At 45.5% G+C, this 27,958-nt stretch overlaps 2 protein-coding genes and 1 long non-coding RNA gene across 13 annotated transcripts in view; 1 reads left to right on the top strand and 2 right to left on the bottom strand.

The window, feature by feature from the left end:
• Evi5l (ecotropic viral integration site 5 like) overlaps positions 1–6,597 on the bottom strand; it is a 43,399-nt gene extending 36,802 nt beyond the window's left edge. The window contains exons 1-2 of one of the 6 annotated variants that reach the window (XM_059249674.1): positions 5,237–5,511; positions 4,488–4,583 (exon numbers count right to left, since the gene is read on the bottom strand). The gene's annotated coding sequence lies outside the window, so the exon portion shown is untranslated. Of the gene's footprint in view, positions 1–4,487; positions 4,584–5,236; positions 5,519–6,262 lie in introns of those variants that run through there. The other 5 variants (XM_059249675.1, XM_059249679.1, XM_059249677.1 and 2 more) reach the window with 5 other exon arrangements.
• Positions 4,730–26,385, top strand: LOC131898482 (uncharacterized). 6 transcript variants are annotated; one of them, XR_009375941.1, is made up of 5 exons: positions 4,730–4,889; positions 7,827–7,927; positions 8,580–8,747; positions 9,597–9,724; positions 20,918–21,241. It is a non-coding gene; the product is annotated as an uncharacterized LOC131898482 (long non-coding RNA). The 6 variants fall into 6 exon arrangements; XR_009375939.1 differs by lacking the exons at positions 8,580–8,747; positions 20,918–21,241 and adding an exon at positions 26,085–26,385 and having other exon boundaries at positions 4,737–4,889; XR_009375940.1 differs by lacking the exons at positions 8,580–8,747; positions 20,918–21,241 and adding an exon at positions 22,227–22,514 and having other exon boundaries at positions 4,737–4,889.
• Positions 24,960–27,949, bottom strand: LOC131898480 (CD209 antigen-like protein E). Its single transcript, XM_059249680.1, has 8 exons — positions 27,811–27,949; positions 27,597–27,677; positions 27,418–27,501; positions 26,960–27,022; positions 26,600–26,677; positions 26,216–26,367; positions 25,672–25,784; positions 24,960–25,315 (listed from the first exon to the last, which is right to left on the bottom strand). The coding sequence occupies exons 1-8, from the start codon at positions 27,911–27,913 to the stop codon at positions 25,174–25,176; spliced, it is 816 nt and encodes a 271-aa protein (XP_059105663.1). The 5' UTR covers positions 27,914–27,949; the 3' UTR covers positions 24,960–25,173.
• Between the last annotated feature and the right edge of the window lie 9 nt (positions 27,950–27,958).

Here is a 27,958-nt window from a genome sequence, read left to right as displayed (position 1 = left end):
CTGAAAATGACAGAGGAAGAGCATCAAAGCCCTTTCATAAGGGCTTCCTGTAGCAGGTGCACAGATGAAGATGCATTTCTTTGATATCTGTGCCAGCTTCCTGTGCTTGTCAAGCTGGGTGGTGGGCCCAGGTGAGGCATATTGGCTTTACCTTTAGCACCCACCCAAGGCAGACAGATCTGACCTCTTTCTGTTTCAGAAATGGCTGAGGGAGAGAAGCCCATTAGCTTGTAAAATCAAACACATTTTACTGAGAAATTGCTATATGAATCTTGATTCACCTGTGAAAAACACAGATACCCTCCTCTCATGGGACTTGCTCACAGACTACATGGGAGACAGATATCAAGGAAAAGATTTCATGGGGGTTCTGGGAAGATGGCTCTATGGATAGAGTGTTTGCTGTACAAGTATGAGGACCACTGTTTGGACTCACAGAACCCAGGTCAAAGCTGAGCAGGAAGGGCTGGAGAGATGGTTCAGTAGTTAAGAGCACTGGCTTCTCTTGCAGAGGACCCAGGTTCAGTTCCCAGCACCCACTTTGAGTCTCACAACTGTCTGTATCTCTAATTTCAGAGGATCTGGTGCCCCTTTTTAGCTGTAGGCATTGCACATGATGCATAGACATACAAGTAGGCCAAACAAAGATACACATAAAAATTATTAAAAAAAAAAAGCAGAGAAGGGATGGTAGCCATCTGTAATTCAAGCAATTGAAAGAAGACAGGTGATTCCTAAGCAAGCTGGGTTGCTAAACTAGGCAAACTGTAGTACTACAGTTTCAGCAAGAGACCTTGTCTTAGGAGATGAAAGTGGAGAGCAATAGAAGAAGACACTTGGTGTCAACCTCTACCGTCCACACAGACATGCATACAAGTGCGCCTTCACACGCACTTGTGCAGCAGAACATACAAGTATACCATACATATAATATACACAGGCAAAACCTAACTATTCACTAACCCTACTTTATAGGTCCAGGGAGATAGTCAAGTACTTTCCATGCAAGCACGAGGACCTGAATTCGAACCCCAGCATCCATGTAAAAAGCCAGGCATGATGGTGGATATTTGTAAGATCAGTGCTAGGTAAGCAGAGACCAGAGGGTCTCTGGGGCCCAGTGAGAGACCTTTTTTTCCTTCTCTTTTCCTTTTTTAAATTTAATATTACTACTACTACTACTTCCACTGCTACTATTATTCTGGTTTTTTGAGACAGGGTTTCTCTGTGTAGCCATGGCTGTCCTGGAACTCCCTCTTGACCAGGCTGGCCTCAAACTTACAGATATCTGGCTGCTTCTGTCTCCTGAGTGCTAGGATTAAAGGCGTGCCAAGAGACTTATCTCAAAAAACAAGGTGGACAGTGTCTAGAGAGATGGCTCAATAGTTAAGAGCACTGGCTGCTTTTGCAGAGGACCAGGTTCAATTCCCAGTACCTACATGGTGGCTATAACAGCCTGTAATTCAGTTTTCCAGGGGATCTATCACTGTCTTCTGGACTTTATGGGCACCAGATATGCATGTGTGCCTGTGCACACGTGCAGGCAAAATACTATAAACATCAAATAAAAAACAAGCAAACAAACCAACAAAAGAAACCAAGGTGGACAGATACTGAGAAATGACCCCCAACATTGACCCCTGTACTCCACATGTGCAGTCACACACATGTGTATTTACACATATGTAAAATAGCCACATACACCCACCATGCCACCTACAAACAAATGATTTCACAAGAACATTGATACATGCTGAGAACTGACAGTAAAGTGGAGGCAAATTATGGCAAAAGGGCACTGAAATGTCCCTCTGAGGGATGGGAGTGGCAGGGGGAGCACGCTAGCTCTCAATGATCTCCTTCCTCCTATTGCTTGACTTGGGCTTTCCTGGAGTTGATGTAGTTTGTACCTTCCCTAAATCTTCCCAATTCTGATCTTTTTGTACATGAGTGCCTGATGATGTATAACTGTCATGTGGATTACATTTGGTATATTTTGGCCTGAAGGGTAAAGCCTATCCATCCATGCTCGGAAGAAGTCACATATCCCTTGAAGGAACCATGCTGGCTCCCACCTCCTGGGACCCTGTCCAAGTACTTCTGGAACACCTTAACCTGCCATGCCTGTCTGGTGACTGCATCCATAAGTCACCCCTGCCACATCTTCCTGGATGCCCTGGGGATGCATTGGTCCTTTCTCAGAGCTCTTACAGCAGCACAGTGTATGTAATTCTGTCTCCTGCATCCCTTCTGCAGCAGCAGGGTGTGATGGCAAGGACACACACTAGAATGCTGGCTCCTTCGGGTTGCTCAGGATTAATTGAGATGATATGCAAATGGTGCTTGGCACTGTGAATGCAAGGCATGAGCTCAATCAGTGTGTGCTTCTGGGTCCAACTCTTCCCCTCTCTCCAAGCTGGCTGTTCAGACTTTAGATACAGGACACTTGACTCAATTCCCTGAGTACAGTGGGTCATCACCCATAAACACTGACATCACCCTCTACTGGAGGAAATTGAGACATGTTTTTGATCTACCAGTACCTATCAAAGCACAGACATAAAAGACAATGGATCCATATCCTCAAACTACTGCAAAGCTATGCTGGTTCCACTCAAAAGCTTGAAGCCTGCAGGCACTTTCTATAGAGTTCACATTCTATCCCAGGGAGCCTTTCTACCCCACTGTGCCCATCTGTGCAAAGTCCTCTGAGGAATGGGAGGTCTTTCAGTTTCCCATGTGCTATGTGACCTTCAAGTCTTTTCATGGACCCCTGCTTTCAGCAAATGGATGTGACAAACATCTATTCCATGTTCAGTGCTCTATGTGGGGCATGAGGATGGCTGGCCAATAGTTCCCCATGTCACCAGGCCTTCCAGGAGACCCCGTGCATGACTACAAGTCCCACAACAGACCATCTTTTTCTGTATTCTTTCAGCTCTGATTTAAGCTAGCTTCCTTCAAGACAGCTAAGACCTTCAGATATGGCTACTACCCACTGAGGACAGGGATCATCAGGGCCAGTGATGCTGCCAACTTCAACTGCTGTGTGTGGAGTCTTTTCTGCTAAACCCCACTGTTCCCTTTTACACTGCTCCCAGGAAACACACAAGGCCACACCCTAACCTCACTGGCTCCCTTGTAGCACTGAATACTATTCTAAGAGCTTATCACCCCATTTTCCAGATGGAGAAGTTGAGGCTCTGAGCCAAAAGGAGTTTTTCTTCCAAATCTGTCCAGAATTTGCTTGTAAATATTCTAAAAGGAAGCCTAGGCTTTTTCATCTGAGTCTTTCCAGGCATATTAAATGCTTGGTTGGGGCTGGTTTGTTCTGGATTCTCCTCAGACCCTGCAGTCCTACACACCACAGCCAGTGTTGTGATCTCTTCTTGCCTCTCTGTCTTGCCTCAGCTCTTGTGCCAGGGCCAAGCCACCTTCGATCTCTTCCAAACCACCCTCAGTTAACCGCAGGAACCCACAGGGAACCCACAGGTGGGACCCCAAGATGGGAGCTGTGGGACAGAATGAGTGAGAAGAACCAATGCAATACAACCATGAGAGAGCCAGGGATGTGGGGAGTGTGGCTCAATGGCAGACAGGCTGGGGGTGGCACACTTGGGGGTGAATTGGAGGGGTGTCATGCAGAGCACTCCTTTCTTTCACATTACCCCCATCCCTCTTCAGCACATTTTTTCCCTTTCTGAAAATATTCTTTAAACAAAGAGGTCTTTGCTTCTGGCAGGTCTGACCTGGTCCAAGCAGATCCCAAATGCTAGAAGAAAGCTGTTGTTTTGACCAAGCATATTGGTGGTGGGTGAAAGAACTCACAAGGGTTGTCAGGAACTGGCCTTGATGAGCACTCTGGAGGCCAGCAGATGCCATAGACTCAGGGATGCTGGTCCCACCAGTCTGGTCAGACTTTAGGACTGGGGCCAGGAGCAGCTGGAACATCTCACTCCCCATGGTGGGGGTGGAAGTGTGCCATAGATTTGGGAATGGGCCTTAGTTCCTTTTGAGACATTGGTGTAGGAGAGAACGCTGTCCTATTAAAAAGGGCAAGGCAGGGAGAGACAGGGCAAGGGGAAGAGATCTATGATTCCAGGTGAATTCCAGGCTCTGACACGCTCTGGAGGACCAGTCTGGTCCCAGCTCAAAGAGAATGGGGTGGAAGGGACAGGCTAGCTGCTGGGGACAGAGCCATCACCTCACAATCTTCTGTCTTTTGTCTGAGTTAGGGGGCCTGTTGAGGGTGCTGGGTTGTGCGGTTCAAGGAGGTGTGTAGTTCTCAGCAGTCGTGTGTGTGTGTGTGTGTGTGTGTGTGTGTGTGTGTGTGTGTGTGTGTAGAGACAGGGAGGGAAGGAGAGCACTCATGTGTCTTGGTCTGTGTTGAGCTCTTAGGTATGTGTAGGGGTATCTAAGTGAACCCATTCTGTGGGTTTCTCAGGAAGATGGGTGGGAAGGGCGTGTCTATTAGGGATGGGATTCACCATTATCTTTTGGGAAGTCCTTAGTGTTCATTTCTCCAGGAAGCTGGGATCTAGATGGGTCAAAGTCAGCAACAGTGTCTAGTCTTCTCAGAAGACCTAGAAGTAATTTTTAAAAATTATTTTATTTTATTTTTTTAGTGGTGCCCTTGAACATGAGGGGTGCCAAGTGAGCAGGCTGAGCTGATGTCTGTGGATTCAGCTGGGAATCTTCCCATTTAAGAGGCGAGGCATGGGTTTCTGTTGGGTCACAAGGAAAGAGTACAGGGCTCTGAGCTTGGTCTCCTTGGAGAGGTGCAGGCCAGATGCAGAAGATAGGAACCCAAGAGAGGGGTTGAGAGAGACGTAAATGCAAGATATGTGCAGATGGGAGGGGTCCTGGGACTGGGGTTGTGGACTGGAAGGGTATGCTAGTGGGGGGGGGGCTGCAGACCGGGGGGATGGGGAAACTCTGGTCAGGCTCCGAGGGAGGGGTCCTGGGAAAGATGTACAGAGGTCCCGAGCCTGGGGTGGGGGGCGTCACGAGGAAGAGACATGAGGTCCTAGAAGCCCTGGAAGTGATCCTGGGGGGATCGGGAACGAGGGTGGGCGGAGGCCGGAGTTCCAGGGCCCAGGGCTGGGAATGCCGAGGCTTCAAGCGCGGGTTCGGGAGGCGAGGCGACCCCAGTCACGCTCCTGGCTCGGCTTCCCCACGGGGCCCCGCAGCACTGACACCCCCCCGGGAGAAGAGGCCCTGCCCGAGGCCGCCCTACCTGCGCGGAGAGCTCCGCCATCGCTGCGCCGAGCCTCGCCGTCCCTGCACTGCGTCGTCCGCTTTCCCCGCCCGTGGTCGCGACTGCTCGGGGGTCCCGCAAACCCCGCGGCCCGGCCCCTTTCACTCAGCCGCCCCCGGGGACCGCAGCCGTCACCGGCTCAGCTGCTGCCATTTCACCCGCTGACAGGAGCCGCTGCCCCGCCCCCCCGAGGCCCGGTCAACCAATTCACCGCCCCCTTAGGCCATTGGCTCCGCCCATTGCAGAAGAGTGACAGGAGATCTGACCAATCCAGAGCTAGTCTATAAGGCGGGCCCTGGCTACGGTTCTCTGAGGAGAGGAGCGAATTGAAATGAGAGAATCTGTGATAGACGCATGATTTTGCTTATCAAAATAAGGAATAGTATTGATCGACACCTAAACTACCAATAGTTATTGGTAAGAGGTGTGCCTCTGAAGGAAGGATGCGGCCTCGAGCAACCCTTAGCTGAGGCACTAAGTCCCACCCAGAGCCTGATTTCTACCCAATCATGAGAGGGGCTGAGCCGTCCATTATTATCTGCCCCTCAAACCTCGGGCCTGGCAACTGTTGAGATGGGAGGGGGTGTGCTATGAAGATTGACATCTAATCAGCCAATGAAACTGATGGAGGGCGGACTCTTATGGCATCTGACCAATGGAGTCATGAGGCTGGGAATGAGTTTTGCGTCCTGGGCGGTGGGACTTGAGGCCAGGGTCTGAATGGAATGGAGGAGGGGCTAATGGAGGGGGCGTGTCCCAGTGCAAGTATAGGCGGGATCAGACTAGGGCCGGGCGTTAGAAGGGGCGTTACTGGAAAGCTTATCTTCAGAGCAGGGTCTGGAGGGTGGTCTGGGTGGTTACGTCAGGTTCTGCCCCTGCTAGGTGAATCTGGCATCAAAACTCCGATTGCATCCTCCATCTGCTCCAACATTACCTCTTCAGGGGTGCGGGGAGGGGGGAGCAAGGGGGCGGAGTGGGTAGGGAGTCAGGTTGGGAGCCGCTTACGTGAAAGCTGTTTGTAAACGCTTGAAGATTGAATGAATGGACCCATGATCGTTTTGCCGCCTCCTCCTCCTCCCGCTTCCGATTCCTTTTTTTTTTTTTTTTTTAATTTTGAGACAGAGTTTCCTGTAGACCAGGATGGTCTTGAACTTTTCTACGTAACAGAGGGTGACCTTGAACTCCCTATCTTCCCATCTCCACTTCCCTCTCCTTTACCACCATGACCAGACCCCAGATTCTTTTAGAAAGTGAGGACAAAGACCATGTATGCACCGTCATTGACAGCGGGCAAGACTTACTAAATGGATTGATTAGTCTAGGATGTGGGGATGGGCCTTGGACAGGGTGAGGCAGGGAAGATGTGTCACAGAAGGAAAGGTGACGTCATAGGTTCATCAGGGGTGGTCTGGGATTCCAAAGCTGGGGAGGCTGAGGCAGGAAGACTGCTGAGAGGTGTAGAACAGCCTGATTCACAAAATGAGTTCTGGAGCAGTCAAGGCTACAAAACAAGTTCAGCATGGTAGCTAAGGATAGGGAGACAGGAGGGAAAACAGAGGAGAGCCTATTCATAATAGGGAAGGTCAGGATTTCTTTTCGATCGTTAGAGTAACAGTTGACATTCACGTGGTTTTTAAAAAAACATTTTTTTAATTTATTTTTGAGACAGGGTCTCACCACAGCCCAAGCTGGACTCCAACTCACTGTGCAGCCGAGGCTGACATCGAACTCAGGGTTTTCCTACCTCAGCTTCCAGGGATTACTGCTGTGTACCATGATGCCTGGCTCACACATACTCTCTCCCTCTTTTATCTATATTGTACCCATTAAAATTTTGAAGCTGTTAAGAAACCTCTTAAACTATTACTAAAAACTTGGTGGTAAAAATAAATCTAATGTATTCGTCCTCCCCTCTACATTCCTGTATTCCCTTCCTCCATTAAAAGAAATTCTACAGCCCGTTTGTATACATCAAGATGAAATCAATCTCCTGCTGAGGATGTAGCTCAGCTGGTGAGGTGTCTACCTAGCATGCATGCAGCCCTGGATTGGATCCTCAGCACTTTCGTAAAAGAGATACGGTAGCAAACAACTGCAGTCCCCTAGCACAGGGGAGGTGAAGGCAGAAAGACAGAAGTTCAAGGTCATCCTCAGCTACATAGTGACTCTGAGGCCAGCCTAGATTATCTGGAGCCATGTCTCAACAGGAAAGGGGCACCTGGACACGTGGGTCAGGAGAGGACCTGAGTTCACTTCCTAGCACCCACATCTGCCCAGCACCCACATCTGGTGACTAACTGCCACCTGTAAATCTAGCTCTAGGGTATCCAATGCTTCTCTTGGCCTCTTAGTGCAGCAAATCTATTTTGAAAATAATTTAAATTTTCATTTTTATTTAATATTTATTAAATTTAAAAGATTTTTTAGTTCCGTTTATGTATATGTGCGTGTATGCCATCTGAAGAGGCCAGAAGAATTAATTAGGTCCTCTGGAGCTGGACAAGCTGCTATGAGCAGCCCTTCATGGATTCTGTGAACTAAACTTAGCCCTCTCAATTTTCATTTTTAGTTGATAGAAGTAATTTTGGGGATTCTGAAGATGTAATTCAACGGCAGAAAGCTTGCTAACATGTGTGAGACCAAAGCTTTCATCGCCAATACCACAAAAAGGTAGGTTTTTTTTTTTTGAGACAGGATTATTCATCTTGGGATGGTCATAAACTCAGTAGCCAAGGATACTCTTGAACTTCTGATCCACCCACATCTACCTCCTAAGTTCTTTGATTACATGCAATGCCACCATGTCAAGTTTTATGTGGTGTTGGGGTTTGAACCCGGGCTTCTTGCATTATACCAACTGAACCACATCCCCAACCCATTTAATTTTTATTTACTGTTTTGAGATGGGGTGTATGTTCCCCAGGTTGGTCTGGAACTCTGGGGCTCAGCCTTCGACACAGCTGGAGCTTTAGGCATGTGTCAGTGAGCTTTCTATGGGAATAGTCATTTTTATCAGGAACACTGTTTTCTCTTTATAGCCAATTGTTATGTCCACAGTGAGGCTTTCCCTAACCTCACTCACCCCAATAGGGAATTCACGACAGACCAAAGTAACAAGTCTACTCAAGTACAGCTTAGGGAACCAGTGAGTTTTTATTGGGTTACAGAAGCAGGGACGACTCAGAGGCAGCTGTGTCGTGGGAGCAACACCCCAGTATGGGTGAAGACTCCAGAAAGCTGCAGCTGGGGAGCACTCCCCGACTTGCAGGCGGCAGGACATAGGACAAGTGGGTCAGAGCCTTTCCCTCTGTTTGTCAACAAGTGTTGCAGGATCCCTTGTGGGAGGAGCCCTGGTGAAGCTTGTTCAGTTCCAGCTTTCCCAGACTTGTGGTGTTTCTTTACTTCCTGAGTCTTGAGAGCCTCCTTCCTCGTTCCTGGAGAGAGGAAATTGCTATGTAGTAAAAGGATTGTTTCTACACTCTCAGGCCAGGTAACATCTACATATGATTCACTCACTGAGATTCCCCATGTTCTTTGTTGTTTTTTGGTTTTTTAATTTTTATTTTATGTGTATGAGTGTTCTATCTGCATGTGTACCATGTGCACACCTGATACAAAGGCCAGAACAAGGTATTGGATTCCCTGGAACTGGGTGTACAGAAGTGAGCTGCTCTGTGGGTGCTGGGAAACAGATTTGGGTCCTCTGGAAAAGCAGCCAGTACTCTTAATAGCTGAGTGATCTTTCCACCCCCCTTATTTGTTTTTATTTTTCTTTTGCGTTGTTTTTGATACAGGGTCTCACTGTGTAGCCCTAGCTGGCCTGGATCTCACTATATAGACCAGATAGGCTTCTAACTCACAGAGATCTGTCTGCCTCTGCTTTCTTAGTGCTGGGATTAAAGGCATGTGCCACCACAACTGGTGATCCCTATCTTTTAATCTTGGTGTTATACATAAAATATGCTTAATTCTCACGATTTTAAAAATATGGTATTTTAGTAATTCTTTGATTGTTTCATGCACACAAACAGTATATTTTGATTATATTAACTTCCCATTCTCCCAATTCCTCCCAGACCCACCTACTACTCACTGCCCTACCCCACCCATGCTAATTTCATGTACTCTTTCTTTCTTAATAATCTACCGAGTCCAATTTGTGTTGTCTGTGTGCTTGAAGGTGTGGGAACATCACTGGGCCATGGTTGACCTGCCAGGGGCCACGCCTTTAGAGAAACCGGACTTTAAAATCTATCGACTCTCAATATCTTAGGCTAGGGATGGGGGCACCCGAGGCTCTCCCACTTCCTGTAATGTTGACTGGCTTGATCCTTTGCAGGCAAACACAGTGAGTTCACGAGTGCAGGAGTCTTGTCGTGTCCAGAAGACCCTGCTATACTCTGGATTTGTCTGACCTTTGGTTCTCACATCAATCCTGAGATGGTCCCTGAGTTTGAGGAGGAGGAGGTGAGCCTAGTCCCATTATTCTGCTAAATGGACATAGTATCAGACGCCCTCTAAATTTGTATTTTTCTACTCATAGATTTAGTAGAGCTCTCAGGTCTCACTAGAGAAGGTCCTTTGTACTCGAATGAAGAAACAATGGGTCAAAGTGCAAAGGATAAGTGTTTGTGGGGTGCTCGTCCATGAATGGGCCCTTTGACTTTATGCTGACCATTTTCTAGTCCTGCTTTGTGACCTGAAACTTCTTCCTTAGCACGCACTCACTCCAGGAAACATTCCCAGAAACCACATCCCTGAATTGTTTCATGTTAGTGCTGCTTGTAAGCACCCTGCTTCTTTTTATTTCCTGTGTATTTTAGACATCTATTGGTGAGCATGTGCACAGTGTGTGTGTGTGTGTGTGTGTGTGTGTGTGTGTGTGTGTGTGTGTGTGTATGTAGGTCAGAGGACACATTTCAGGAATTTTCTGTTCTACCATGTGGGTCCTGGGATTGAACTCAGGTCTTGGTCTCCAGACTTTACTCACCAAGCCATCGTGTTGGACCCTACTTTTAGTTAAAAAAAAAAATTTTTTTTTTGAGACAGTCTCACTGTTCTCCTGGTTGGCCTGGAACTCACTATGTAGACCAGGACGGTCTCAAACTCAAAAAAAATCTGTCTGCCAAAGCCTCTAGATGTGGGCAACCATGCCTCGCTGCTTTTCTGTTTTCTGGCGTATGTTCATGTTCTCGGTTTCATAAGGACATTTCACATCTGGTAGATAATCTACTTTGAGCACATCCTCTCACGCTTTTCCCCTCCTCTTGTGGACCCATCGCCCTTCCTGTTAGTTCCCTTTGCTGCCGTGGCAGTTTCTCCTCTGCTTCCATGTTGTCTACACTGTGATGGTTGATCTTGGTGGTCAATGTGACTGGGCACTCTTGTGAGGGTTTTTCTTGATTAGATTGTTTGAAGTGGAACAATTCACAGTAAATTGTCTGGACTTTGCTTAATTCACTTCCTACAGTCACTTTAGGTTGCATCCTTTTTCCTATAAACAACACAGTTTTGTTCTTTTTTTATGAATAAAATTCCAGTGTGTATTTATGCCACATTTTCTTTCGCATCTTCTGTTGGATACCTAGGTTGGTTCCATAACTTAGCTATTGTGAATTGTGCCAGAGTAAACACTGATGTCAGGTGTTTCTGTGATATGTTAGTGTAGAGTCTATTGGGTAAATACCCAGGAATGGCACAGGTCATATGGTAGGTCAATTGTTTTTTTTTTTTATTTATTTATTTATTTTTTTTACTTTTGAGGAACCTCCATACTGATTTCCATGGTCACTGGACTTGTTCATATCCCCACCATCTTATACAAGTACCCATTTTCTCCTTATCCACATAGCATTTGTTATTTTTTCCTCTTCTTTCTCTGTCTGTCTCTCTGCCCTGTCTCTGTGTATTTGTGACTGTCTGTCTCTCCACCACCACCACCACCACCCCGCCCCCCCCAGTGTTTCACTATGTAGCCCTGGCTCATCTGGAACACACTGTGCAGATCAGGCTGGCCTTGAATTTACAGAGCTCTGCCTTTCTGCCCCCAGGTGCTGGGATTAAAGTTGTGCACCAACTGAATTGGCTGTTTTCTTTCTTTCTTTCTTTCTTTCTTTCTTTCTTTCTTTCTTTCTTTCTTCCTTCCTTCCTTTCTTTCTTTCTTTCTTTCTTTCTTTCTTTCTTTCTTTCTTTCCTTTTTAAAAAGATTTAATTTTATTATGTGTATGTGAGTTTTGCATGCCTGTATGTATGTGCATTCTGTGCATACCTGGTGCCCATACAAACAGAAGAGAGCATTGGGTCCTCTGGAAGTGGAGTTCAGGATAGGTTTGAGTTGCCACCTGAGTGTTGGGAACCAAATCTGAGTCTTCTGTAAGTGCTCTGAACCTCAGAACCACTCTCCAGCCCCTCCTTTTCTTTTTATTCTTCTTTCTCTTCCTCCTCCTCCTCTTCCTCCTCCTCCTCTTCTTCTCTTCCTTCTTTTTTGTGTGTATGATGTGAGGACACGTGCTTTCACATGTGCGAGTGTGGATTCTTTCATGTATGGGAGCTGATCCTTGTCTTACACCTTTTGAAACAGAGTCTCTGTTGTTTGATGGTCTGTAAGTTTCTAGGGCTTCTTTTGTCTCTGCCTCCCATCTCCCCACAAGAGCACCGGAGTTACAGGCACACTTCTGCACTTGGCTTTCATATGAATTTGGGGGGTTTGAACTTAAATTCTTTACAGCAGCCACTCCAGCTCTTAGAATTTGTTTTCTTGATGATTGATAAAGTGAGCTAAAATCTTAATGCAGTTAGTTAATTTGGATTTCTCTGATAGGTGGTGAAGTTGAATATTTGTTATAGTTTTTAAGTATTTATATTAATTTTGTGTGTATGTGTGCATGAGCCATGTGTATGCAGTACTCTCAGAGGCCAGAAGAGGGAGGCAGATCCCCTGGGATGGGAGTTAAACAGTTACTAGCTGCAGAGTGGGTGATCGGAATCAAACCTTCGTCCACTACAAAAGGAGGAACTGTTTTTAGTTACTGAACCATCCATCCACTCCCCATTTTTTTATTGGACATTTGTATTTCCGTTTTTGAGAATTATCTGCTCATTTTATTCGTCCATTTAAAAATTGAATTTATTTGACAATCTTATACATGTATAGAATGCATTCTGATTATTCTTGTTTAAACTCCTTGTTACCTGTCATCTCCCACCCCTACAGATCCCTTTCCCATGTTCATTGTTTTGTTTTGTTTGTTGAGTAGAGAATTTATTCAGGGCTGTCTGAGTGACCACGGGTATAGAGCTATCCATTAGCTCCTGGAGCGCTCACCACAGGTACACAACTGAAGCCAGTTCTCTCAGAATCCACCAGTAGCCCAAAGTTCAGCAAGGACAGGTAGGACCCTATCAGGCCCTCTTCCATCCAAGACTGACTGTTGATAAGCCCAGACTTGACATGACTGGCACAGACAGCCACAACTGTTGTGACATCACTACTGCAAGGCCATTACCCTCACTGCCCTAGAGGTGAGATTCTGTCATTATCCAGCCTTGGCTGGCCTGAAACTCATGGACAGCTTGACTGTGCCTCCCAAGTACTGGGATTAAAAGGTGTATACCACTAAAAGCCCATTTTTCTTGATTAGGCTGTTCAATTTCTTGTTATCTAGAGGCTTTTTTGTTTGTTTTGTTTTCTGTTTTTTCAAGACAGGGTTTCTCTGTATAGTGCTGGCTGTCCTGGAACTCGCTCTGTAGACCAGGCTGGCCTCAAACTCAGAGCTCTGCCTGCCTCTGCCTCTCAAGTGCTGGGATTAAAAGTGTATGACACCACTCCCTGACTCTAGTTTTTGAGTTCTTTATATGTTCTAGATCTTAATCCACTGTTAGATGTACAGTGAGTGTAGGGTAAAAAGGCCAGCCAAGGAAACACACCTGACCCTGAAACCAGAGCCAAAAACACACACCCTGACCCTGGGACCAGAGACAATTCCCTGGCCCTGAAACTAGAGCCAAAAGGTTAAAAAGGGCCAGTGAAAGAAACACACCCTGGCCCTGAAACCAGAACCAAAGAAACACACTATGTCCCTGACCAAAACTCAGCACAAAAACCAATTGATCCCTGAACATGAAACGAACCAATTCCTGAGCACAAAATTCAGCCAATCTCTGAGTTTGTCCAAGCTCAGGGATTGAAATCTGACCATTTCCCACCTTGAAAATCTTCACCCTGGAAAAACCCAGCCCCTAAGAAGCCTGTTCAGTTGGGAGCTGCTTTTTTCCACCCTGGCAGAGGCAGCCACCCTCCTGGATTCTTCCCTCCAAATAAAACGCTTGAATGAGGTTTGGGTGAGACCTATCACTTGAGCAGGAGCAGAACTGTAACACTTTCTCTGTGGAAACCTTCCCCTAGTGGAGCAGAGCTGTTAGATTCTGGGGGACCAGAGCAGAACTGTAACAGCTTCGCTGGGGAAACCCTCCTCTGCTGAGCAGAGTTGTTACATTGTGGAAACCTTTCCCTGGAGCAGGGCTGTAAGCTGCTACACTTACAGTGACTTTGTGGTGTTCCTTGGCTCCCGACTGCCAGGATCCTTTTTCCATCTAAGTGTCAATGTTTACAGTGAGTGAACGTTTTCTCCTATTCTGTAACTGTCTTTTCACTTGTTTCTTTTATTCTACAAGAGCTCTGCAATTTCACTGTCTCTTTTGTCAACTGTTTTCCTGAGCAACTGGAGTCCTATTCTTGAAGTCCTTCCCGTGCCTACCTATATCCTGAAGTGTGTTGTCTGCTTTCCCTTGAACACATTCGGAATTTATGTACTGTCTTACACTAAAATCTTTGATCCACTAGGCATGGAGAGATGGTTCAGAAGCTAACCTGTTCTTATTCTTGCTGAGGACTGGGTTCAATTCCCACTATCCACATGACTATTTGTAACTGCGGTTTCAGGGGATCCAATGCCATCTTCTGACCTCTGTGGGCACCAGGAATGCATGTGTTATACATTCATACACACAGGCAAAACACTCATACACACAAATAGAATAACTATTTTAAAAAAATCTTTGGACTATGTAGTGTTGATTTTTGTACAGAAAGACTTTCATTTTTCTACGTGAGGTTATCCAGTTTTCCAAGCATTATTTGTTGAAAATGTCTTTTCTCCAATATAAGTTTTTTGGTGTCTTTGAGAAAATCAGGTGCCTGTAGCTGTGTGGATTTACATTTATGTTTTCTTAAAATTATTAGATTTATTTTATTTTATTTTATTTGTTTTGTTTTGTTTCGAGACAGGGTTTCTCTGTGTAGTTTTGGTGCCTGTCCTGGATCTCGCTCTGTAGACCAGGCTGGCCTCAAACTCACAGAGATCCGCCTGGCTTTGCCTCCTGAGTGCTGGGATTAAAGGCATGCGCCACCACCGCCCGGCTTAGATTTATTTTTTGTGTGTGGAAGTTTGAATGTATTTGGCCCCCCTAATCTCATAGGGAGTGGCACTATTAGGAGGTGTGGCTTGTTGGATGGGTGTGGCCTTGTTAGAGGAAGTATGTCACTGTGGGGGTGGGCTTTGAGGTTACCTATGCTCAGGATACTGCCCAGTGTGTCAGTCGACTTCCTGTTGCCTACAAGATGTAGTACTCTCAGCTCCAGCACTACATCTGCCTGCACTCTGCCCTGCTCCCCTTCATGATCATAATGGACTAAACCTCTGAAATGGTAGGCAAGCCACCCTCAATGAAATGTTTTCTTTATAAGAGTTGCTGTGCTCATGATGTCTTTGCAGCAGCAGTAAACCTAAATAAGACTGTGTGTATGTGTGTGGGCAGGCACTAAAGCACGTGTGGAATTGGTTCTCTTCTTCCACCATGTGGGTCCCAAAGATCAAACTTGGGTCATTAGGCTTGATAGCAAGTGCCTTTACCTACTGAGCCAACTCACTGGGCCCCAAGTTCTCTTTTCTATTCCATTGATCTGTGTGTCTTGTGTTAGTGTCAATACTGTGTTGTTTTTGTTACTAGGATTCACAGCTTGAAATCAGGTATGATGATAACTCTAGCATTATTCCTTTTGCTTGGGTGTCAGCTCTCTGTTTTGCTTTCATATGCATTTTAATACTGTTTAAAATATTTTTTTGTGAAGAATACCTTTGGTATTTTAATGAGACTTGCATTGAATCTGTAGATTGTTTGGGTAGTATAGCTGTTTTCACAGGATTAGTTTTATAGAGCCATGATATTGGAAGACATGAGATCTGTCTGCTATGGTTTCTTTCTTCACTGTTTTAGAATTCATTATAGAAGAATTTCATTTCCTTGATTAGATTTATTCTGAGGTATTGTTTCATTTTTTTGAGCCAGTTGTGAATGGTTTATTTTCTTGATTTATTTATTTATCAGCATGGATTTTATTGCCATAAAGAAGAGAAACTGATTTTTATATGTTAACTTTGTATTCTGCCATGTTGTAGAACATGATCATTCCAAGAGTTTTCTTGTGGAGTCTTTAGGGTCCTTTATGTGTAGAATCATAAACAAAGATCCCCATCTAGTGTAATTTGGCCATGGGTTTGCCTTGCTATGTTAAAATATATTTCAGGAGATCCTGCTTAGCTTCTTCCTGTGGACTCTTTCAGCTTTTCCTTCTAGCCCATCTCCATTGCTTTGTGTCAGCTACTGACCCCTAGAAACACTTTCTACCAGGGAACCTCCAGTGGCTACACAGGGCTGGAACTCGGGTGGAGGGTTTTCACTATCCTTCCTGTCCTCTATGATCTCTCCAGTTTCATCCCCATCCCTGCTTGCAGCTGCCACCCTCTCACCCCAACTCCAGCCACAGAAGACTCCACTCCTTACAACAGGCCCAGGTCCCCAGACCTTTCATCCCTGTCTCTCCAGACTTATTCTTTGTCCTACTACAGCCTACTTTCAGGAGCCCCTCCTCCCACCACACCTCCACTCCCTGGGAAGTTTGCCTCTTGGTGTAGACTGGATCCCCCTAGCTCTTTCCCACAGCACCTCTCAGCCTTTTCTCCTAGCCCATCTCTGTTCTTCTCTGCCGCCCACCAAAGTGCAGAAGCATTCTTTATATAAAGGATTCCACAGCTACCACACTTACCTAAGATCCTGAAAGGGCAACAGTAACCAAAGAATGGAACACCTACCCAGCAAAGATAAGACCAGACTTTAACAATTAGAAACACCTCAGTCATCATAACTCCAGATGCCTACACCTCAACACAAAACACAAAACATGAATAGCCAAGACAATATGCCTTCACCAGAACACAATAACCCTACTAAAGTAGACCCCAATAAATTCAGTATAGCTGAAGCACAAGGCAAAGACTACAAACTTGCAATTATGAATACGTTCAAGGACCTTAAAGAGGATGTGAATAAATCCTTGGATGAAGGCTGTGAAAACAAAAAAGAAATAGTTGAATGAAATAATAAAAACAATTCTTAACATGAAAATAGAATTTAACAACAACAAGAATCACTAAAGAAAACCCAAACAAATAAAACTGGAAATGAAAAATTTAGGATGACAAACAAAAATGTCATAGCCTCACTAACAGATTACAAGACATGGAAGAGAGAATGTCCAGTGTTGAAGACAAAGCATAATGTTCTCAATAAAAGAAAATGTTAAATATGAAAAAAAAAATCCAGGCACAAAACATCCAGGAAAGCTGGGACATACTGAAAAGACCAAATTTAAGAATAATAAAAATAGAGGAAGGATGGCATACCCTGGTCAAAGGCAATGAAAATATTTTCAACAAAACTGTAGACTAAAATGTCCCCAACCTAAAGAAGGGGAAGGTACAAGAAGCACACAGAACACCAAACAGACAGGACTAGAAAAGAAAGTCCCCTTGGCACACAATAATCAAAACATAAAACATAGCAAAGGAAGGATATTAAAAGCTGCAAAGGAGGGGCTGGAGAAATGGTTCAGAGATTAAGAGCACTGGCTGCTCTTCCAGAGGTCCTGAGTTCAATTCCCAGCAACCACATGGTGGTTCACAACCATCTATAATGATCTGGTGCCCTATTCTGGATGCAGGCAGAACACTGTATACATAATAAATAAATAAAACTAATAAAAAAAGCTGCAAAGGAAAAAGACCAAATAACATACAGGCAGACCTATTAAAATAATACCTGACTTTTCAACGGAGACTTTTCAACGGAGGGATGTTCTACAAACTCTAGGAGACCACAGATGCCAGGCCAGACTAACATACCCAGCAAAAATACCAATCACAATATGTGGATAAAGAAAAATATTCCATGATAAAAAACATATTTAAGTAAGATCTAGCTCTACAGAAGGCACTAGAAGGAAAACTTCAGTCTAAAATTTCAATTAACCACATCCAAGAAGAGACAAGGAGTAAATAATCCCAGAACAGCAAACCAAACACCATAACAACAAAATATCAGGAATCAATAAACACTGCTCATTGATAATTCTCAGTATTTATGGCCACAATTATATAATAAAAAGGCAAACTAACAGACTAAATTAGAAAACAGGATCCATCTTTCAGATGCATCCAAGAAACACATTTTACCATCGAGGATAGATATTGCCTCAGGTAAAAGGATGGAAAAAGATACTCTAAGCAAATGGACTCAAAAAGCAAGCTGGTGCAGTTATTACCTGACAAAATAAACTTCAAATCAAAACTAACCATAAGAGATAGGGAAGGACTACATACTCATCAAAGGAAAGATCCACTAAGCCGATACTGAAATTCTAAACATTTGTGCACCAAACACAAGAGCACCCAAGTTCACAAAGAAACACCACTACAGCTAAAAGCACATATTGACCCTCACACGGTGAGAGTCAACAACGTCAGTACCCCACTCTTGCCAGTAAATAGGTCATCCAGACAAAAATTAAACAGGGAGGTGCTGGAACTAAATGACATCATAAATCAAATGGACCTAGTAAGTATTTATAGAACATTTCCACCCAAACACTAAAGAATATACCTTCTTCTCAGCACCTCATGGAACTTTCTCCAAAACTGACCACATACTTGGACACAAAAGTAAGTCTCAACAGATACAAGACAATTGAAATAACACCCTGTGTCCTATTGGACCACCATGGATTAAAGCTGGATGTCAACAACAGAAACAGTGGAAAGCTCACAAAATCATGGAAACTGAACAACTCCCTACTGAATGAAAAATGAGTCAAGACAGAATAGAGGAAATTAAAGGCTTTATAATTGAATGAAAAAGAAAATACTACATACTCAAACCTATTCGACACAATGAAAGCAATTCTAAGAGGCAAGTTCATAGCACTAAATGCCTATATTAAAAAAATGGAGAGATCTCATACTAGTAATTTAATAGCACACCTAAAAGCTTTAGGAAAACAAGAAAAAAAATACTCCCCCAAATTAGATGGCAAGAAATAAACTCAGAGCTGAAATCAATAGAAGCAACAACAAAAATAATACAAAGAATCAATAAAATGAAGAGTTGGTTCTTTGAGAAAATCAAGATGATTTACAAATCCTTAGCCAAATTAACTAAATAACAGAATATCCAAATTAATAAAATTAGAGATGAACATAATTAATAAAATTAGAGGAGACATAACAAAAGAAACAGGAAATCAGAGAATCATGAGGACATATTTAAAAAAAACCTGTACTCCACCAAACTGGAAAACCTAAAAGAAATGGATGAATTTCTTTATATATATGACTTAACAAATTAAATCAAGATCAGAGAAGCAATTTAGATAGACCTATAATCCCCAGTGAAATAGAAGCAGTAATTAAAAGCTTTCCAATCAAAATAAGCTCAGAGTCAGATGGTTTTTAGCACAGAATTTTACCAGACCTTCAAAGAAGAATTAACACCAATACTCCTCAAATTATTCTGCAAAATAAGAACTGAAGGAACATTTCCTAATTTTTTATGAGGCCACAGCTACCCTGATACCTAAGCTACATAATGACCCAACAAAGAAAGAGAATTACAGACTAATTTCCGTTATGAACATTCTTAAATTCTTAAAATACTTGTGAACCAAATCCAAGAACACATTAAAAAGATCACTTGCCATGATCAAGTTGGCTTCATCCCAGAGATACAGGTAGGGTTCAACATATATTAATTGATAAACAGTCCATCACATAAATAGACCATAAGAAAAACAACAATATGACAATCTCACTAAATGCAAAAAGCTTTACAAAATCCAGCATCCTTTCTTGACAAAATTCTTAGAGAGACTAGAGGAGAGACTAGGAATATTAATCTTCTCATATAGTTGTTCCATTGTCAGACTGCCTAAAATTTCAAACAAAGTCCAATTTTCTTCCAATGTACACATAAAACCCATTTTTTTTTAATGTGGAAAAAATTCTCTTTTAAATAGTTTCCTTTAAAATATCTGATATGTTAATTGACTTACCAAGTCTGCGTAGAACAGTAGAAATCTGAGGGAATTTCAAAACAGCCACCTAGTATCCGAGGTGTGAATCCAGAGAGAGAGAGAGAGAGAGAGAGAGAGAGAGAGAGAGAGAGAGAGAGAACAAGCAAATGTAGCCACAAGTTCTGGCTAAGAGCTTGAATCCAGCCACGTGTTCCCACTTGAGCCAAGTCAAGGCTTGGCTCTGGCTTCCTCAAGCTCCGACCATGTGCATTGGCTTTACAGGCAGGGGCCCTGTTTGGCAGGGCAGGCCTAGTTGTTTGTAGCACCAGCTTTAAGCAAGTAGCTCCAGCTGCGTGCAACCGCTTGGGGCTACAGTCAGTCTGGCCTGAGGCCAAGCTGACCTGGGCCCGAGCTAGGGAGCTGGGCCACTCAGGCCGGAAACCGGACCTGCCGCCAAGCCAAGCCAAGTGGTTTTTAATGGATTCTTGTCACGTTGGGCACCAAATGTAGATGTAACAGACCGTCTTATTAAATAAGAAACACAGAACCAATGCAAAGAAGGAAGCCAAGAGATCAGAGCTATAAGCCTTAGCCGCCTGCTGCAGCTAGCCTCTTCAGCCGAGAGACCTCTCTGAAAGAGACCTACTTCCTGTCTTGTTTGTCTTTATATAGACTTTCTGTTCTGCCTTCTCATTGGTTGTAAAACTAACCACATGACTGCCTCGTCACTGCCTGTCTGTACAGATCTCCAGGTCTTCTATGGTTGGTATTGAGATTAAAGGTGTGTGTCTCCATTGCTGGCTGTATCCTTGAACACACAGAGATCTACCTAGCTCTGCCTACCAAGTGCTGGGATTAAAGGCGTGCACCAACAACACCCAGCTTTTGCTATGGCTCTAATAGCTCTGACCCCTGGGCAACTTTATTTAATAACATACAATTAAAATCACATTTCAGTACAAATAAAATATCACCATAACATGGCATTGGAACGAGAGTAGAAACCATAGGCATTTGGGCAACTTCTTCATGTAACTTGCCTTCATGACCTGCTCAGGTCCAATCACATAAATGCCATTTCCATTTGATAGTAGACTGCTGCTCTGCATGTCCTACTTTATGATTTGGTGATCAGATAACACCCAGCTCATGATAGGCAGCTCAGGTTGCATGGTAACTTGGTGGCCCATTGCCAAATATTCAGTTTCCTCTAGGGCCCAATAGCAAGCCAAGAGCTGTTTTTTTTTTTTTTTTCAAAGGAAGAATAGTTGTCTGAAGATGATGGTAGAGTCTGGCTCCAAAATCCCAGAGGTCTCATCTGTGATTCACCTATGGAGGCCTGCCAAAGGCTCTAAACAGCATCCCTACCTGCCACTGCCACCTCAAGTACCATTAGGTCTGCTGGGTTATGTGGTCCTGCCCAGCAACCTGGACCTGCTGAAGAGCCTCTTCCTGTCCCAGGCCCAACCCAAAGCTAGCAGCTTTCCAAGTCACTTGGTATCTGGGCTGAAGTAACCACACTCAAGTGAGGAATGTACTGTTTCCAGAATACAAGTGCTGTGGGATGTCCTGCATGCTGTGAATATATGTTGCTATGTTTGATTGATAAATAAAACACTGATTGGCCAGTAGCCAGGCAGGAAGTATAGGATAGGCAGGAGAAGCAGAGAGAAGAGAGGCTGGGAGGTGGAAGCTGGGGGATGGGGGTGGGGGGGGTGAGGAGATGCCAGCCTGCCATCCAGGGAGCAGCATGTAAAGGCAGGAGGTAAGCCACAGAACATGTGGCAACATATAGATTAACAGAAATGGGTTAATTTAAGATAGAAGAACTAGATAATAAGAAGCCTGCCATGGCCATACAGTTTGTAAGCAATATAAGTCTCTGTGTATTTTTACTTGGTTGGGTCTGAGCAGCTGCTGGACTGGTGGGTGAGAGAGATTTGTCCTGAACGTGGGCCAGGCAGGACTGGAGAAAACTTCAGCTACATACAAGTAGGATTTCTATTGCTTCAGTGAAACATCATGACCAAAAGCAAGTTGGGGAGGAAAGCGTTTATTTGGCTTACATTTCCACACTGTAGTTCATCATTGAAGGAAGTTAGGATAGAAAGTCAAACAGGGCAGGGACCTGGAGGCAGGAGCTGATGTGGAGGCCATGGAGGGTGCTGTTTCAGCTTGCTGTCGAACCTCTTCTATTACCAAAATATCTGTATTAGTCAGGGTTCTTTAGAGAACAAGAACTTAATAGAACGAATCTCTCTCTGTGTTTCTCTGAATGTCTGTCTGTCAGTCTCTCTCTCTCTCTCTCTCTCTCTCTCTCTATATATATATATATATATATATATATATATACTATATATATACTATATATATATATATAGTGTCTAAGAATCCAGAAGTTGCTCAGTCCATGAGGCTGGATGTCTCAGCTGGTCTTCAGTAGACACTGGAATCCCAAAGAAGTAGGCTCTAATGTCCGTAAAGGACATTACTTACTCTTGCCTTGTTAGTAAGGGAAGAGTAAGCTGGCAAATAGCAAAAGCTTCCTTCTTCCATGTTTTTATATAGGCTTCCAGAGGAAAGTATGGGCCAGATCAAAGGGGAGTGTCTTCCTACCTCAAAGATCTGGACTAGAGCAGATTCACCCACTTCAAACCAAGAAAAAACTCTCACAGGTGTTCTCTCCGTTTCTGGATTGTAGTTCATTCCAGATGCAGTCAAGTTGACAACCAAGAATAGCCATCACCATCTCTGAGAGTGTTTTCAGAGAAGTTTAACCGAGGAGGGAGGGCCTGTTCTCAAGGTGGGTAGCACCATCCGAAGGGCTGTACTGCAGCCCTGAATAAAGCCGCCAGAAAGGAGAAAGCAAGCAAGCTGAGTACTAGTGCACCCTTCTCTGTTTCCGAACTCCAAATGCAAAGGGACCGGCTACTGTGCGTTCTTGATACCACGGGAGGGGTGGGGGGTGGGGGTGGGGGTGAGTTCCCCTAACAATCAGCCAAAACAAATCCTTCGTCTGCTTTTGTCACAGTTTGTTACAGCAAGGAGAGGAATAACACAGTGGCTGTCTTAGAGTTTCTCCTGCTGTAATAAACACCACGGCTGAAAGCAGCTTAGGGAAGAAAGGGTTTGTTTTAATTTACACGTCTAGATCACAGTCCATCCTCAAGGGGGGAGCCTGGAGGCCGGGAATGAAGTGGAAGCCATGGAGGGACAGTGAATGCTGGCTTGCTCAGCCTCCCCGCTTATATACCCAGGGCCATCTTTCCAGCAGGGGCACAATCCGCAGCAGGCTGGGCCTCCCACATCAGTCACGAGCTTACCTATAGGCAAATCTTATGGAGGCATTTTAAAATCATTGGTCTCTCTTCTCAGATAACTCTAGTTTGTGTCAAGTTGATAAAAATACCAACCAGGGCAAACGACATTTTGTCAGCTTGACACACAAACATAGTTACGGCTAAACCATACGTTTCCTTTTTTGTTTATCCTCAAGATCTCAATATTAATGTTACAATATAAAATATTTCAGCTTTTAAAATTCCAGTTTTTTAAAAATTCAAGCAACTTTAAAAATTCAGCCTCTTCCCTGGGTGGTGATGGTGGCCTACGCTTTTAATCTCAGCATTTGGGAGGCAGAGGCAGGTGGATCTCTGTGAGTTTAGGGTCAGTCTGGTTTACAGAGCTGTTTCCAGGATAGTCAAAACTATACAGAGAAACCCTGTCTTGAAAAACAAAACAAAACAAAATCCAGCCTCTTTAAGACACCCAAAGTCTCTTTAAAATTGCAAAGTTTGTAGAAAATATCCAAGGACTCTCTAAAATTGCAGGGTTTTTTTTTTTTTTGTTTTTGTTTTTTGTTTTTTGTTTTTTAAGATATCCAAGGTTTCATAACTGTAGGCTTCGGTACAATAAAAAAGTTAAATTCTAACTTCAAAAGAAGCAGCAGCAAGGTTGGAGGTGCACAAACCATCCAGCAAGTGCAGAGAGGGCAGTGGTCCCTGACCAGGGAGGTTGTTGTCCCAGGGACAGGCACTCTCTTTGGTCCTGAGGACAGTGAGGGAAGCCAGGCATCCCTTGGGAGGTCAGAGGCAGCAGAGCAAACACACAAAGCTTTCCATGATGTCGGGCGCCACCCAGAGGACTAACGAAGAATTTTCCTCTGAGATGCTAAAAGCTCCCTGAGGTTTCAAGACACTAGGGGGCGCTGAGCCTTTGGCATCAGCAGGGAAAGGAGCCTTCCTGGCTGGGGTGACAGCAGGCTCTGGAGACAACTTTCCTGGGCGATAAGTGCTGTGTGGGGCTTTTCTTCCCCTGGCCTGTAGTGCCAAGAGGGACCGAGAGTCTCAAGGTGAGGGGAACCGTCCACTAGATGACACTGGTGTGCCTCTTGAGAACATGGAACCTGTTGGGGAGGTGGAGGAAGCACAGGGTGCCAGGCAGAAGGTCCAGCCAAGGCAACGCTGAGGAGGCCGGAAGTGTGGTCTCGGTTTTTACAGCCTATGGCTGAAACCACCTTGAGCTCTGGGTGGCTCTGTGTAGCCTGTGGGGAAACCCAGAGGGCGGTCATTTCCCTGACTCCTGACTAGTCCCATAGAGGTTTCTTTTGAGAGCAAAGTATGTGCCAAGCTCCAGAAATATCAGATGATGCCTTTGTGGCATTTTAGACCACCAAGTCTGTGAGTGTTACAGTGGCCGCAAGAAACCTGGAAGAAATGCTTTTAAAATGTATAATGAAATCATAAGACTATCCAGAGGCATTTGGGGGATTGTGAATAAATAATTGTTCATGAATGAATGAAGAGAGACAAATAGAGACATGTGGAGATGGGAGAGATAGACACACCCACAGAGAGAATATGAGAATATGAATGAATATGAATGCACTCAGTAGATGTATAGTACCAACTCAAAAACCTTTTTAAAACTGATTCACCCAGGTGTAGCACTTCATGCCTTTAATCCTAGCATTCAGGAGGCAGAAGCAGGTGGATCTCTGTTGAGTTCAAGGCCAGCCTGGTCTACACAAGTTCAAGGCCACCCAGGAGTACATAATAAGTACATAATAGTGTCACAAATAAAAACATTGCTTCACAACCCAAAAAGGTATTGTAGACACTAATATCCTAGTTAATATCAAACATTTCAAAGCTTTACTAATGAAGACAGTGTCCAGGAATAGGTAATACACTGAATGGAACACATCAGACCATATGTGAATTTAATTATTTGTTTGTTCTTTTATTTTAGTGCTGGGGATGGAACTCAGAGACCCACTCATTCTAGGCAAACTGTGTGCCATTGAGCCACACCCCAGATCCATGTGTGTGTGACGGGGAAGAACAACTGAGATTATTCACAGAAGAAGAGGGAAGAGCTGCAGGGGAGGGTGTCTCAGGGACTCTTTCCCAGATCCCGAAGGACTCAGAGCAGGGACACTGGGGATGAACAAGGTGGCTGGAACTAGAGCAGAGTGCCCCTGAGTTGCCTGCATGCCCAGGGGAAGCCCAGACCCTCAGTGACCAGGGCAGGGAGCCGAGGGCTGCTCACACACCCAGAAGTTGTTTGCGGTACATCTTCTGTCATTCCATTTATCTTCTGCCAGTTCCACGCAGTCCTCATCCCCTTCGTTATTGGGCTCCCCCTCTTTCCAGAAGCTGCAAACATTACTAGTTATCAGAGGAGCCATCCTGCCCAGATCCCCACCCCATCTACTGCATTGGTACTGGATCTTGGGCTTTCATGGACAAAGTCTGAGGACCAAGCCAATGGACAGGAGTGCAGGGCAGGGCTTAGCAAAATGTGGTTCTAACCTCACCTCCAAGAGAATTATCCCAGCAAAGTGAAAATGTAGATTCTGGAGAACTGACCTTAGTCTCAAGGGACAGAATGCCCAGGGATGTGGGGTCCTGCATTTGAAGTAGCCATGGTGCTCTCCAACACCAAAAGCTGTGTTTAGGGGTGGTCCATGTCCTGGCCTGCTGCCTCTGGGCCATGGATTCTGAGAGTTCACCTGAGTCTGAGCGGGGTGTCATCCACCCACTGCCAGGAACCTTCACGTCTGTGATCGCTGAGGCCAATCCAGGAGCGTTCATTCTTTCTGATGTGCCAGTATTTGAGGAAGAGCTGAATGGAGGTGGGAATCAGGAGGACAGAGTCAGAAGGACACCTCCATCATCCATCCATAATCCACTCTTCCCTGCCTCCCGTACAAGCTTTTCTGCTCCCAAGCCTAGTGCTGTTAGTCAAGTTGTGTGGACCGGCTGGTGAATGCATGCCATGGGTGCAGGTCAAAGTGCACACGTGTGGAATATGTTCACTTACATCTCAGCTCAGAGGTGTGTCCCAAGAGGATCACATGATGTTTCAAAGCTCCTCTGACTCCCTTCACACCTAACCCACCTCTCATGTGTTCCTCCCCTACAGGACCTCCCCATTCCATTGTGCCTCCTCCTACAGGAAGCCCCCTCTGACTGCATCTCCTCCATGTCCCACAGCCTCCCATCTGGAATCCAATGCCTAGGACAAAGTGGTAGGATTGATGTGGCCCCACTCACCTGCTCTTCAACACTGTTGATAATCACCAGGTGGGCTCCAAGATCCTGGCAGGAGGAGGCCGAGGCTTCCCAGCTGCCCAGAGTCCTGGAGAAGAGGTAGCAGCTTCCCCGGAAGAGCTCCCAGTCCCAGGGGCAGGGCCGGCACAGGCCAGCTGCAGAGTGAACAGTGCAGTGGGGACACATGAGCTCAGGGCCTGGGTTCTCTTCTCCCCTCTGCCTTGGCTCTCCTGGGCTTCTATTTCGGCTACCAAGCCAGTGCTCCCAAAACCCAGACCACAATCCCTGTGCTCTATCCTGCCTGCCTTGGTGGAAGCCCAGAAGGCAGATGCCAACCCCCTCTGTTGACCCCTCAGCTCCCTCCTAACTCAGGCCCTGGAGCCTCACCCAGTGAGGCATTGATCTGAGTCAGCTGCTGCTGGATCTGCTCCAAGCTGGAGTGTGTCTGCTCAGGAGGAACAGCAACTACAAGAAGAGGTTTGCAACAATTAAGCACCAACTGTGTTCCTGGTGCAGAGCTGGACCCCAAGATCACTGTTGGTGGTCACAGTGACCCCAGGAGCCCATTTCACAGGCCAGGACACTGAGTCTCAGACCCTGTTAGTCCCAACACTGCCAGCACACAGGACCTGACACAGGTCCATGGCCTCCCATATCCTGCCACACCCCCAGCATGCCTGTGCCCATGCTTGCCCACTCACACAGCCCCAGAGTCCTCTCCCCCTCAGAGCCCCAGCTGCCCCTCACCCAAGCTGGAGCTCCCCTGCTGATCTGGGGTTTGTCCCTGTGGGCATGCACGAATCCTGGAAACTGCAAGAGAGAAGGAAGGGCACACCCACACCCTCTGTGAGCACTGATGGTACCTGGCTGTGCCGAGTTCAGCTCCAAGGGGAAGATGGCCCCATTTCAGAGAGGGACAGTCAGCTGTCCCTGCTCACGGGTGAAATGAGGACTGTGCGGCTTAGATGTCCCAGCTCTGATGAATTTGGGGGCTAGGCAAGGGTCATCCCAGAGGGAAAATCTAAAAGCTCAGTTAGTGTTCCATGCTGGAGTTCTTGTTTAACAATCGCAAAAAATAAAATAGTAAACAAAGTAAAAGAAGAAAAGACAACCCCCCAAAACAGACAAACAAACAAACAAAACACAAAACCACCTGAAAGGATTCCACATTCCAGTCCCCCTTCCCCAGCCCTGCCCTGACTGACCTTGAACCAGGATGGCCAACATCAGCACAAAGAAGCCCAAAGACATGAGAAGCAGGAGAAGCCAGGGCACCCGGGTCAGACATTCTGAGGGATGGGCAGATGGGCAGAGCTGAGGTCCTGCCCTGCTGTCTTCGTTCTGCAGAGGACCCCGACACCTCTGCCCTGAGTCACCCCAGTACCTGGCATGCTCTTGGAGCTGCAAGTGAGACCCTCAGGGTTGTTCTCAGCAAACCCCTGGCCTCCAAATGTGACCTCCTCCTCTGAATGGGACAGAACACAGCAGCTGACCTCCAAAGCTCGGCCACCTCCCTCACCCCAAGCTGGAGGCCACGCACATATCACCCTGGATCCTGGCCCAGCCTCCTGACAGTACCCAGAGGTGCCCAGCCTCACCATGGTTCTTTGGCTGCTGGGTCTCTGGCTCTCCTGCCATCTTCTTCTTGTCTTGACTCCCCCTCTCCACCTCCTGTCTGCCCTGGGATTTATATAACCCCATGGCCTTCTAGAGCACCCCCTGTGAAGTCCACTCTTCTCTGACTCA

Source organism: Peromyscus eremicus, chromosome 23, assembly GCF_949786415.1.
Source record: "Peromyscus eremicus chromosome 23, PerEre_H2_v1, whole genome shotgun sequence".
Taxonomy (NCBI): Eukaryota; Metazoa; Chordata; class Mammalia; order Rodentia; family Cricetidae; genus Peromyscus; species Peromyscus eremicus.
This window is presented reverse-complemented; position numbering and strand designations above follow the sequence as displayed.

What these genes read in the sequence shown, in the direction of transcription:
- LOC131898480 (XM_059249680.1), bottom strand. Translation starts at nt 27,913, where the DNA reads ATGGGGTTATATAAATCCCAGGGCAGACAGGAGGTGGAGAGGGGGAGT. An exon ending in GTTGGCCATCCTGGTTCAAG is followed by an intron (nt 27,023 to 27,417) that starts GTCAGTCAGGGC and finishes TCTCTCTTGCAG; the next exon opens with TTTCCAGGATTCGTGCATGC. An exon ending in TCAACAGTGTTGAAGAGCAG is followed by an intron (nt 25,785 to 26,215) that starts GTGAGTGGGGCC and finishes ACCTCCATTCAG; the next exon opens with CTCTTCCTCAAATACTGGCA.